The sequence below is a fragment of the Coregonus lavaretus genome (assembly GCF_964263955.1).
Source record: "Coregonus lavaretus genome assembly, chromosome: 31".
NCBI classification, from domain to species: Eukaryota; Metazoa; Chordata; class Actinopteri; order Salmoniformes; family Salmonidae; genus Coregonus; species Coregonus lavaretus.
The window spans coordinates 19,136,151-19,149,956 of record NC_140018.1 but is presented as its reverse complement, the minus strand read 5'-3'; the positions used below and the strand labels follow the sequence as shown (position 1 = coordinate 19,149,956).

The 13,806-nt window shown below is 43.7% G+C and overlaps 1 protein-coding gene across 1 annotated transcript in view; it reads left to right on the top strand.

Moving 5' to 3' along the window:
- The first annotated feature begins 3,033 nt into the window (after positions 1–3,033).
- LOC311106977 (tumor necrosis factor receptor superfamily member 21-like) overlaps positions 3,034–13,806 on the top strand; it is a 47,487-nt gene continuing 36,714 nt past the window's right edge. Inside the window, exons 1-2 of the mRNA XM_084149394.1 lie at positions 3,034–3,351; positions 10,676–11,339. Coding sequence (XP_084005520.1) covers positions 3,313–3,351; positions 10,676–11,339 — 703 coding nt within the window. The 5' untranslated portion in view covers positions 3,034–3,312. The remainder of the gene's footprint in view (positions 3,352–10,675; positions 11,340–13,806) is intronic.

Genomic DNA, 13,806 nt, shown 5'->3' with positions numbered 1-13,806 from the left:
TGTAGCCTACTCTCCCTTGCCTTGACTTTCGAATTTATAATTAACATTTACATTTACGTCATTTAGCAGACGCTCTTATCCAGAGCGATTTACAAATTGGTGCATTCAATTTATGATAGCCAGTGGGACAATCACTTTTTTTATTGGGGGGGGGGGTAGAAGGATTACTTTTATACTATTCCAGGTATTCCTTAAAGAGGTAGGGTTTCAAGTGTCTCCGGAAGGTGGTCAGTGACTCCGCTGTCCTGTCGTCGTGGGGGAAATTGGGGTGCCAGAGCAGCGAATAGCTTTGACTGGGCTGAGCGGGAACTGTGCTTCCGTAGAGGTAGGGGGGCTAGCAGGCCAGAGGTGAATGAACGTAGTGCCCTCGTTTGGGTGTAGGGTCTGATCAGAGCCTGAAGGTAAGGAGGTGCCGTTCCCCTCACAACTCCGTAGGCAAGCATCATGGTCTTGTAGTAGATGCGAGCCTCAACTGGAAGCCAGTGGAGTGTGCGGAGGAGCGGGGTGACATAAGAGAACTTGGGAAGGTTGAACACCAGACGGGCTGCAGCGTTCTGGATAAATTGTAGGGGTTTAATGGCACAGGCAGGGAGCCCAGCCAACAGCGAGTTGCAGTAATCCAGACGGGAGATGACAAGTGCCTGGATTAGGACCTGTGCCGCTTTCTGTGTAAAGTAGGGTCGTACTCTGCGAATGTTGTAGAGTATGAACCTCTACTTAAATAAACACAGAATACACAGAGTTTGATTATAGGTGATAGAGCACTGAGCAGTTACAGTAGGCCAGGGTTCTTCAATTCCGGTCCTGGAGGGCCGAAACACCTCTGTTTTTCATCCTCTCCTTCTAATCAGGGGCTAATTCAGACCTGGGACACCAGGTGAGTGCAATTAACTACCAGGTAGAAATAAAAAACAGAAGTGTTTCGGCCCTCCAGGACCAGAATTGGAGAACCCTGCAGTAGGCTAAAGTCAAAAACGTCAGAAGACATCCACTCATCAGATTGCAACAGACCAAGATGTCCAGCAGAGGTCACACTTAATGTTCCTATTGCAGAAGTTGGTTTGAGGAGCATGATCAGAGAAACATTAACCAAAGTAGCAGATTTAAAAGAAACACCTGAGTGGAGTCCCCACATCCGGTTTTGAAAGCAGAGTAGACCTATATAGAACTGCCTCTCAGATTAGTATCTATAGCCTACTTTCTTGTAACAAAATGTGTCATTGTTTTTTTACCTAGTAGACAAATGGTAAAATGTGTAAAGACATTATGATGTTATCATTATCAAGAGGGTTGATAAAGAACAGCCTATTGGTATCATTTGAATTCCTGAAAGTGACATACGAGTCCCAACACATCTCAAGTTCACATTCTAGTAACAAATACACAAAAAAATTATCTAAAAGGCCCGGATGGAAATATAGTATTAGTATAAAGTATAAACATCCCATGCCCTTCTGGTGTAGCCTAAATCCAAAATGAATGTCAAACATCCTTTTATCCCAGATGTAGCAATTGAGAGAATTAAGCAGATTCTGTTAAAACCTGCCAACTAGCATTTTTCACTGGATATTTGCTGAGCGCAGGCATGGGCGATGATCCTTAGCCATTTATGGTCTAAAATTCACATTTCAACGGATACTGAATACTTAGCAATCCCCATAACATTATTTTATATTTTATTAAAACATTTGAATTGACCACAGAACTTCTCCCCTTCCTATGTATGGTTCTATTTAAGGCAATCTAGTAACTCTGATCTGAGGGCAACAGAGATGCCCCTAAGGCGAAGGGAATGCTATCATTTTTTTTGTTGTCTATCTCAGTTTGAGTTCACAGCAATGTTGGCCAGACAGGCAGGTGAATCCCAAGCCAGTCTCTGGCTCTATCTCTGCCTTTTATAACCCTCTGCTGAGTCACTAACCCACTTAGACTGATTCCCCCCAGCAGAAAACAGATTGGCACGTGAGGGATTTTTCCAGTTTCATCCCTTTATCTCCACCTCCACGTACATGCCAGATGGTATGTTGTGCTAATCTATCAATTGGCTCTATTTGGAGTCACTGTCTGGGCAAAGCTCAATATCCTACATCACTGATGCTGGGCCTGGGCCATTACTGTCCCACTGACATACATGAAGTGAACCGTTCCTTTGTTTTTTTAGTAGAAAATAGATATGGCAGTCTCATGGTAATAATGGTTGCCACTGTTGGGGATTAAATAGAGAATTTCCATTCTTAAAATGTGCAGTGTCCACATGACTATGCCACTATGAGTCCAACGCCACTGTTTGAATGACATGCAAAAATATGTACAAATCCCCTATTACAAAACAGCAAGTATGGGTGAAGCCTACCATTCAATAGTGAATCTTTTTTATTTTTTCATTCATGCTAAAATAGGTTCATTCACATCCCATCTCTGTGTTCCACAATGGACTAATTGTCCATTTGACATTGTAAGGAGGCAAACATAGGGAAATTATATTTCCTTTGCCCTAGTTTAAATATGCCTGGACATGTTTAATCCCCTCACCTGTGCCCTAAACCTAAACAAATAGATTATCCGTCAACATTTCTTTATTGAATTATCTATAATCTATGTATAGCTCTATCAACATAAAATGTAACCTCCGTTTTAACCTGAGAGTAATTTTTCCTTCCTGGTGTATTTTCAATTAAAGGCACTGGACATATAAAGCCTGTCTAGTGTCTACCACTCTAATTCCCCCTATGCAATTTCTTCCTGGAAACCGAGTCAACTGGGTTTGGGCAGAGGAAGAGGCGAAGCGAGAAGGCTTACTCCCGTCCGTCCACGATATACAGACCGATAAGCAGACCGATAAGCAGACCGCTTGCCTTCCCGCCTTTGGGACAACGACTCTCATTAGGGCGGAAACAATACCATCTAGTAATTATATACAGTATCTCTGGTTTGGGCGAGTTTCGTTGGTGACGTCTGTCGCCAGTACCCGCCCCTTTCAGTCATCGCCCTGCTTTGCTGCATAGACCGCACAGGAACCTGGACCAAACGAGGCGGAATTTCAGTTGCTTATCTATCATCGCTATGGGAATTATACCATTCTTTCAGAACCAAGCTCTTATCCCATACTATCTGAAGCCGGTCCACTTCGAGACACAGACTATAAAAACTGCAGTAGATTGTTATTATTGCCTTAGCCAGTACAGTATTTCTAGAATATGTGTCCTGCTGATGCAGGGATGATGTACCACCTTGTGCGATGAGAAGTAGTCTAACGTTTGCGCAGAGCTGGAGATGGACATTTTCTAAGTTTTCCTAATTGATTTTGGGAAAATGCTCTGGACAATTTCAGTGCTTTGTATGTCTGTGGCGGTAAGTACCAAGCACTTTTGTCTATGATTTTGTTCTTATTATAGGAGTACTTCTTGGCAGGTTCTCGATTTAAAGAGACAGTTTTTATTTTTGCGTTTGGCTTGATCTAAATGTATCTGCAATTAGCCATGTGAAGATATTCTTAACTTTGACTATAATTCGTGAATTTTACAGGTATTCTTGGATAATAGGCTGCAGAATCGATTAGCTTTTTACAAAATATCTATTGTCAGAACAGAATGGAATGATGTATGAACAATAGCACATAGGCCTATATGCTATGACTCTTGCCCCATGAGAATGACACTACTATTCATCTTATTGCAGGCTACCTGTAAATGTGATTTATTGCTTGTTATTAGCTAACATTCATTCATTGTACACTATTTTACTGTAACATGTTTAATCTAAAGAAGCCCTGTATTCAAACAGCTTGTATGGGACTACCCCAGTGAGGTCATATATGTATTACTGGAATCATCCAATACAAAGACTTCAGGCTCACATACAGACATCAGGCTTTGTTTTTCCCATGCTGGAGAAAGACCTAGGGAAAACATATGCTGCATTGAAATGCTGTAGTGGATGTTGACCCACCCTGCCTCAATCCAATTTAACACTTCTATTTAAGTAAAGTTCTCATGTATACACAGATCCATGTATTTGTGTCTAAATTAACACTTCAGACATGACTCTTAAGAACATACAGTGCAGGGCAATATGTATACAAGTGCTATACCAAGTGATCAACCAGAGAGAACATACCATCTAGGAATCTATGCTTGTTTTATGACCAATTTATACACGTTTTATTTATTTATTATTTTTTGGCCAAATTCTGATACTAGGGTGGTATCTAGCCAACCTTACAGATACAGTAGTCCATCATCCACTATGATCAATTATAGACATTTAACCAGTAAAGTAGGCATCCTTATCTTCCAGTATCACAATGGAACAGATATTATAACAACATTATATTTTCGATTCTAAAATGTAAATGTGTGTCAGTCATTGCTGTGTTTGGGCCCCTCTGTGTATCTCATCTCAGGCGAGGTCCACTGCTTGTTTGTGTGTGTGTTGTTAGCAGCAATATCAGTACATTCTGATATTAGGATGAATATTCTTCACTGGCCCATGAAGGAGGCAGCACCACTGGCATTTGTCAGTGATAAATGAGGCATGACTGCATCCAAACAGACTCACTCTTCCTCTCTGTTTAGTTGCATGATGACATGTTGCAACAGGTGCTGGGTTGGTTGTGCATTATCTGGTACTTGTCCAACAAACACACACCGAGTTACTTTTGCACTGTTTTGGCAAATAGCCATGCCTTCCATGTAGCCTTTAACAGCACAGTTAGGCTCTTAGCTGGATGTTCTAGATCTGTCAAACTCAACTCTGGACCTCGAAGCTAGTTCCACTGCATTTTTTAATTGTTCCCCTGTAATCAGGGACTGATTTAGACCTGGGACACCAGGTGTGTGCAATTAATTATCAGGTAGAACAGAAAACCAGCAGGCTCCAGACCTCATAGGGTAAGAGTTGAATACCGCAGTTCTAGATCAGGGTTTCCCAAACTTTTTGGTTTTTGCCCTAGCACTACACAGCTGATTCAAATGATCAAAGCTTGATGATGAGTTGGTTATTTGAATCAGCTGTGTAGTGCTAGGGCAAAAAACAAAATGTGCGCCCAGGGGGGGGCCCCAACACCGAGTTTGGGAAACCCTGTTCTAGATGATACCAGAGGCGCTGACAACAACTTTGAAATGCAGATACATGTGCAATTATTTTAAGATGTCAGTAAATGTAAAAATGCACCTGTCCATTTCCCATATCACATTTCTGGTGGATGGTTTTACTTGCCCTTTGTGTGTTGCTCAGAGATCTGCTTGCCTATGCGGTTGGCCTAGATTTGAGGTGTTACGTAACACATGGACAGGCACATGCACACTCACGCACACACACTCACAGGGGTTGTCATCATGTGTACTTGACCCCTAGACCTTCTTAGGCACATAGCTGACAGTATACTTAGTGAACAGTGTATACCATTTTGTCACACGTCTCATGCAGAAAAGGTTAAGATGGATGACCCCATCCTCTTGACACTAAAACCCAAGATGAGAAAGTGTCGAAACCGACATAATGTTCTGGTTCAACATGTCACTGAACAATGCTAATTGAAAACCATTGCCCAATGCCTAATCGTTTCCTTTGTGCATGATGTGCAAAGAGACCCTGTATAAAGGGGTTGTGTGTGTCTTGGGGTGGGCGTGTTGTTGTTGGAGGTTGAATTACAGAGAGTTCAGACAGGCAGATTTAGCTGAGTCTGGCTGTCTCCAGGAACCAGCCCTGCAGCAGCACGGCATAAATGGTCTGGCCGTCCTCTCCTCCTTCTTTTTTGATTTAACTAGGCAAGTCAGTTAAGAACAAATTCTTATTTACAATGACGGCCTACACCGGCCAACTGTGCGCCGCCCTATGGGACTCCCAATCTCGGCCGGTTGTGATACAGCCTGGAATCGAACCAGGGGGTCTGTAGTGACACCTCAAGCACTGATATGCAGTGCCTTAGACCGCTGCGCCACCCGGGAGCCACTCCTCTGTCCTCCAGGCAGGGAGGGAGCATCCTGATATCACTCGCTGACCTCCTGGAGCTCAGCTATAAACATATGAGTCATAGTAGCACTAGCCCTGCTATGGCTTTAGTATTAATGATGTCCTATCAACAGATACAGTGGGGGGAAAAAGTATTTAGTCAGCCACCAATTGTGCAAGTTCTCCCACTTAAAAAGATGAGAGAGGCCTGTAATTTTCATCATAGGTACACGTCAACTATGACAGACAAATTGAGATTTTTTTTCTCCAGAAAATCACATTGTAGGATTTGTTATGAATTTATTTGCAAATTATGGTGGAAAATAAGTATTTGGTCACCTACAAACAAGCAAGATTTCTGGCTCTCACAGACCTGTAACTTCTTCTTTAAGAGGCTCCTCTGTCCTCCACTCGTTACCTGTATTAATGGCACCTGTTTGAACTTGTTATCAGTATAAAAGACACCTGTCCACAACCTCAAACAGTCACACTCCAAACTCCACTATGGCCAAGACCAAAGAGCTGTCAAAGGACACCAGAAACAAAATTGTAGACCTGCACCAGGCTGGGAAGACTGAATCTGCAATAGGTAAGCAGCTTGGTTTGAAGAAATCAACTGTGGGAGCAATTATTAGGAAATGGAAGACATACAAGACCACTGATAATCTCCCTTGATCTGGGGCTCCAAGCAAGATCTCACCCCGTGGGGTCAAAATGATCACAAGAACGGTGAGCAAAAATCCCAGAACCACACGGGGGGACCTAGTGAATGACCTGCAGAGAGCTGGGACCAAAGTAACAAAGCCTGCCATCAGTAACACACTACGCCGCCAGGGACTCAAATCCTGCAGTGCCAGACGTGTCCCCCTGCTTAAGCCAGTACATGTCCAGGCCCGTCTGAAGTTTGCTAGAGTGCATTTGGATGATCCAGAAGAGGATTGGGAGAATGTCAAATGGTCAGATGAAACCAAAATAGAACATTTTGGTAAAAACTCAACTCGTCGTGTTTGGAGGACAAAGAATGCTGAGTTGCATCCAAAGAACACCATACCTACTGTGAAGCATGGGGGTGGAAACATCATGCTTTGGGGCTGTTTTTCTGCAAAGGGACCAGGACGACTGATCCGTGTAAAGGAAAGAATGAAAGGGGCCATGTATCGTGAGATTTTGAGTGAAAACCTCCTTCAATCAGCAAGGGCATTGAAGATGAAACGTGGCTGGGTCTTTCAGCATGACAAAGATCCCAAACACACCGCCCGGGCAACGAAGGAGTGGCTTCATAAGAAACATTTCAAGGTCCTGGAGTGGCCTAGCCAGTCTCCAGATCTCAACCCCATAGAAAATCTTTGGAGGGAGTTGAAAGTCCGTGTTGCCCAGCGACAGCCCCAAAACATCACTGCTCTAGAGGAGATCTGCATGGAGGAATGGGACAAAATACCAGCAACAGTGTGTGAAAACCTTGTGAAGACTTACAGAAAACATTTGACCTGTGTCATTGCCAACAAAGGGTATATAACAAAGTATTGAGAAACTTTTGTTATTGACCAAATACTTATTTTCCACCATAATTTGCAAATAAATTCATTAAAAATCTTACAATGTGATTTTCTGGATTTTCTTTTCTCATTTTGTCTGTCATAGTTGACGTGTACCTATGATGAAAATTACAGGCCTCTCTCATCTTTTTAAGTGGGAGAACTTGCACAATTGGTGGCTGACTAAATACTTTTTTCCCCCACTGTATACTCTATATGTAGGCTATACACATTGATCATGTATCAAATGTATTATATTTAGAGTATACTGCTGTATACAATATCTACAAACCAGATTAGACTACAGTATTTATCCCCTTCTCTTTGTATCCTACATGGCAGGTATGAAATGCTAAAGAGGGTTGGGCTAGATTTAGAGGGTAGTTATCAGTGAGTCATGGCAACTCACAGGCGGTGTGGTGTGATGATTGTGGGTAGTCTATCTCCCGAGTGGCGCAGTGGTCTAAGGCACTGCATCGCAGTGCTAGCTGTGCCACTAGAGATCCTGGTTTGAATCCAGGCTCTGTTGTAGCCGGCCGTGACCGGGAGACCCATGGGGCGGCGCACAATTGGCCCAGCGTTGTCCAGGGTAGGGGAGGGAATGGCCGGCAGAGATGTAGCTCAGTTGGTAGAGCATGGTGTTTGCAACGCCAGGGTTGTGGGTTTGATTCCCACGGGGGGCTAGTATTAAAAAAATAATGTATGCACTCACTAACTGTAAGTCGCTCTGGATAAGAGTGTCTGCTAAATAATGTAAATTTAGTCTCTCTCAGACAGCAGCAGTCTTATGACAGGATGCCAGCAGTGTGTTTTTTCAAACAGGATATGCATTGACACGAGCCTGCTCTCTTATCTGAGCTATAAGGGAGGGACATACACTCTCTCGCTCGCACGCACACGTACACACACATTCATTCACACCACACACTGTCAATAAATGTCAGTTTCAGGCCACCAGTTTCAGGCCACCAAACCAATGTCCCTAAGAACAGTGTGTCACATATTGAAAATAACCAGTTTCACACTTGTTTTTTATTGGATAAACGTGACAAGGTTGAAGCTGGAACATTTTGACCTTCAGGACATATTGTCATTGGGCTACCCAGTGGCGCAGTGGTCTAAGGCACTGCATCTTAGTGCTAGAGGTGTCACTACAGACCCTGGTTCGATTCCAGGCTGTATCCCAATCTGGCTGTGATTGCGAGTCCCTTAGGGCGGCCCAGCGTCGTCCAGGTTTTGCCAGGATAGACTGTCATTTTAAATAAGAATTTGTTCTTAACTGACTTGCCTAGTTAAATAAAGGTTAAATAAAACATTTAAAAAAAACAATCAACAGCCAGAGTGTGTCGGCTGAAAATGATGTGGTTTGAGTTATGATGTTGCCCTTAGTTGCACCTTACTTATCTTAAAATGTCCATTGTTCTTCAGGGGTGAATTTACACATCATAACATGAACAGATAGTTGTTACTAGAGTTTTTTGGGGAACTCAGTCGGGGTCTCAACTTACTGTTGAGAGTTAGAATAGTAGAATTGCAGGAAATTAGCTGTAAAACTGCAACAACAAAAAAATCTAACTAATTTGTTTACTTTTTGTTAATAAAATATATTTTCTGCTAACAGATCCCTCTGTGCATATTAAATTATATTTTTTAATCCCGGTGTTGAGTAGAGGAGAGGAGTCCACTCATTGTCCAGTCATCAGCAGAATTACTGTCCCCTCCAGTGCCTGACTTCAAACCCAGGGATGTTTATTCAGTTCTCCAGTCTGTTTTGCTGTGGTTCAGTTTAGGACATCAGGCTTGTGGGAAAACTGCTAATCTCTATTCATGTTCAGCAGAGTTTGGTCTCACTCCCCCTCCCCTCAAAATTGTTAAAGGGTCCCGCCAGGTCCCCAGCCATCACATCACGGAGAACAACATGTGCTTCTGAGCCAAACGGGGAGCAGCAGCGGAGGAGGCTGGCATTTTATTGTCCCGCTCCTGATGAGATGCTCTGAGAATATTAATACCCCACCCCACATCTCTGAGATGAATTAGGGCATTCTCGTTTCTCTGGTAGGTCTACTGCAGTATGTAAACCATTAAAAACACTGGATTTACCCACAACTTTTAACAGGGTTCTGCATGTTCAGAAAGTGATGATGCAGCTCTCCTTGCTTTCCCTGCATATCGGCGGTTATAGCCTCAAACATCATATTTCTGTGGCGAACTGGCACCCTTGACAAAAATGTGAGATAAACAGAGCCATTCCCATCCAGCCCCACATTTAAGAGAGGAAATAAAACATGCGGTCTGTCATTAGAAGGAATTTTATGTAGGATCTGCATAGGGCTAGACTGGATGTAAATGCAGTGAAAGAAGTGGAGGAGGGCTGTTGTGGATGCAGATGGCATTCACTGCCATGGAACACATTCAAGCCATAATCACTTCAGAATGGAAGTGTTTACTGGTGCTGAAAGAATGCCTGTCAGTGAAAGTCAAACAGAAGGACATCACACATCAACAGAACATTGGCTACTGTGTGTTTTCACCAGATTTTATCTTGATGAAATTCCTCAACGTGCTGTTTAGAACATCAGCCAAGTTGATGTTACTGAGAATCTGAAATATTTTCATGTCCCTTGGATGGATGTCCTTAACATAAATATTTTACATTTCTGAAAATAACTAAATACAACCATGTGGACCTTGCCTTGTTAAAACATAGACTAATATATATTTATTCTCTTTATAGAGAAGTTTAATTAGTTATTTCAATTTCAATTAGTTTATTGGATCTATTAAAGGTTGAAGCAACAACACCAAAAGATTGTTAACAGAAAAACGTAACAATCTACCAGTACTTATGGAATTATATTGATTGATGACATAATAGACTTCTCCATTCCATGATGATGTCACTGTCAGAGCATGCCCCCTGGCCATGGCCTAGCTTCTGTCATATTACAGAATGTGGGAAGCCAGTACGGTAGGTGGCTAAGCACCAGGTGTGTCCTGTAATGTTGACTCAATGCACTTGTTTGGTTTCTAGGGGTGACTTTGCCTTAGCTGTGGTTGTTTTCACACATCAATTTGGTAAATGAGCTGAGGCCTGGGTCTCTAACTGCAACTCTATGTATTTTCGTATTTTCTGCAGTACATTGTCTAAGCCCAACACTGTCTCTGTTGTCGTTTCTTTCTGTTCTCAGCTACTGTACAGTGTGGTTGATGAGGCCTCCAGCCAGCCTCTGACACCCAGCCGAGGCACTGTGACAAAGGCCCTGTCTGCCCGCCGCTACTACCACACAGACCCCAGCACAGGCATTCAGCTGGTCTGTGACAAGTGCCCCGCGGGCACCTTCGTGTCCAGACACTGTACCCAGACCAACGTGAGGGATTGCAGCCGCTGTGACGAGGGCACATTCACGCACGGAGAGAACAGGGTTCAGCATTGCCACCGCTGCAGGAGGCCCTGCCGCGCGCCCCTCGTTGAGAAGGTCCCCTGCACGGCCACCTCAGACCGGATCTGCACCTGCCCTCCAGAAACCTTCGCCCAGGGCGACAGCTGCACGGCCCACTCTCTGTGCCCTGTGGGCTCAGGGGTTAAGAAGAGGGGCAACGATGTGGAGGATGTGCGATGTAAGGCATGCGCAAGGGGGAGCTTCTCGGATATGGTCTCCAGTGTGTTGAGGTGCAGGACACACACAGACTGCCTGGCCCAGGGTCTGCCCCTACTGGCAGCGGGCACTAGAGAGACAGACAACATCTGTGGACCTGCTTCTCCCACCTCCCCCACCCTTCTGGGACCTGCACAGTCTGCCTTCGTCCAGGAGCCCTCCTCTTCCTCCTCCTCAGCTGGCCCAGTACATAAAGGTAAGGCAGTGCCCTGGGGCAGTGGACCCGACTCCCTCAACTACTTTACATCTGTTGCTCCCCCACCCTGGCTATGTTGTGTTTCATTTGAGTATCACCCTAGACATGCCCTCAGGGGGTTGTCATTCTCATGTAGAAACTCTAGGGGAAACCCAGACTGTAGAACAGGCTTGTGTTCCTAAAAGACCTGTCCCCACATGGCTGTTATTCTCCCCTATTTAGTCTGGCACGTCAAACATTGGCCCGGCTAGTACTATACACAGTGATAAGGTGACATGTTTGGGGGGCCAGTATGAAAATATATGCACTCACTAACTGTAAGTCGCTCTGGATAAGAGTGTCTGCTAAATGACTAAAAATGTAAAAATTTAATGTTTGGTCTTGTCACAGACAACACTGCTTTGGTGGAAAACATGTTGTTGTTTCCATACCATTCCCAGACTACTCACTTCCTTGTTCTCAGTCTAGTCCGTAAAAGGTAATGTCTGTAGAGGGGAAAGGGGAATAACCTGGGTAAAAGGTTGCCCTTTTACTTAAATACATCACATGTATAGGAAGACAAGGGGAAGCCATTGGGGCTCAAGAGAGAGAAAGCTTCCTTTGTAGGGGCTGTTTTTAGTTCTCCACAATTTGTTTCCCAGCCAAGTGTTATGTAACAGGTCATATTGACAACGATCACAAAGGATGCTCATCGGAAACAGATAAACGCATTCAAGTCAAATGTTAGGCTGTCTATATGCAGGGAAGGGAAGTCTCAGAAAATGTTAAATACTTTTGTCTCCTAGAAATTATGAAACAGTTTTCTTTTACGCAAATATTTAAAAAAAGAAAATTGATGGTCAGAGAAGATACTGCACATTCCGGAAATGCTACAAGTAGTTACTCACTGATAATGTTACTATGGCAACATAGTTCTCAGAGACTGACAAACGATTTAGTTGGTGTCCGTATTACCGCCACACCGGACTCATGACGGCAGTAAAATTCTATGTGACTGTTGCGTCATGGTAATCTCCTCTTATGCACTCTGGATATGCATTCGTAGTACCCAACTCGCTAACAATCATCAGGTCGCTAATGGCCTGGTACTCAGGGCTCTATTGTCCCTCGAACCACTCTGACATCAATGCAAACGCACTCTGACATCAATAAAAGCACAGTATGTGCTTTTAAAACTCACCTCACTGTGATTGATCAATTTGAAGAAAGCAATTCAACAATAGGTTGACACTGAGTGGGAAACATGGTCGTTGTGGATGTTGTTTCAAAACCTAACACAACGAAATGGACAGCGCTTTCTAAGGTGATGATTAATTAAAAACACCCATATGCATATTAGAGCTTATGCATAAGCATAGGCCTGTATATGAGCCCAATCCCCCCCAAAAACCTGAATTAAAATAATGATTGTGCCGTTATACAATACATAACCTACTGCATATTACACATGGCAGAAAAACATATACTGATTATTAATACTGATTTAAAATCAAATCAAATCAAATTGTATTTGTCACATGAAATGCTTACTTACAAGCCCTTAACCAACAATGCAGTTTGAAGAAAATTGAGTTAAGAAAATATTTACTAAATAAATGAATAAAATACAAATAAACAAGTAACACAATAAAATAACAATAATGAGGCTATATACAGGGGGTACTGGTACCGAGTCAATGTGCGGGGGTACAGGTTAGTCGAGGTAATTTGTCCATGTAGGTAGGGGTAAAGTGACTATGCATAGATAATAAACAGCGACTGGCAACAGTGTAAAAACAAAGTGGGTGTGTCAATGCAAATAGTCCGGGTGGCCATTTGATTAATTGTTCAGCAGCCTTATGGCTTGGGGGCAGAAGCTGTTAAGGAGCCTTTTGGACCTAGACTTGGCGCTCCGGTACCGCTTGTTGTGCGGTAGCAGAGAGAACAGTCTATGACTTGGGTGCCTGGAGTCTTTGACAATTTTTTGGCAGAGCAGTTACCATACCAGGCGGTAATGTAACTGGTCAGGATGCTCTCGATGGTGCAGCTGTAGAACTTTTTGAGGATCTGGGGACCAATGCCAAATCTTTTCAGTCTCCTGAGGGGGAAAAGGCATTGTCGTGCCCTCTTCACGACTTTCTTGGTGTGTTTGGACCATAATAGTTTGTTGGTGATGAGGACACCAAGGAACTTGAAACTCTCAACCCGCTCCACTACAGCCCCGTCAATGTGAATGGGGGCGTGTTCAGCCCTCCTTTTCCTGTAGTCCCCGATCATCTCCTTTGTCTTGCTCACGTTGAGGGAGAGGTTGTTGTCCTGGCACCACACTGCCAGGTCTCTGACCTCCTCCCTATAGGCTGTCTCATCGTTGTCGGTGATCAGGCCTACCACCGTTGTGTCGTCAGCAAACTTAATGATGGTGTTGGAGTCGTGCTTGGCCACACAGTCGTGGGTGAACAGGGAGTACAGGAGGGGACTAAGCACGCAC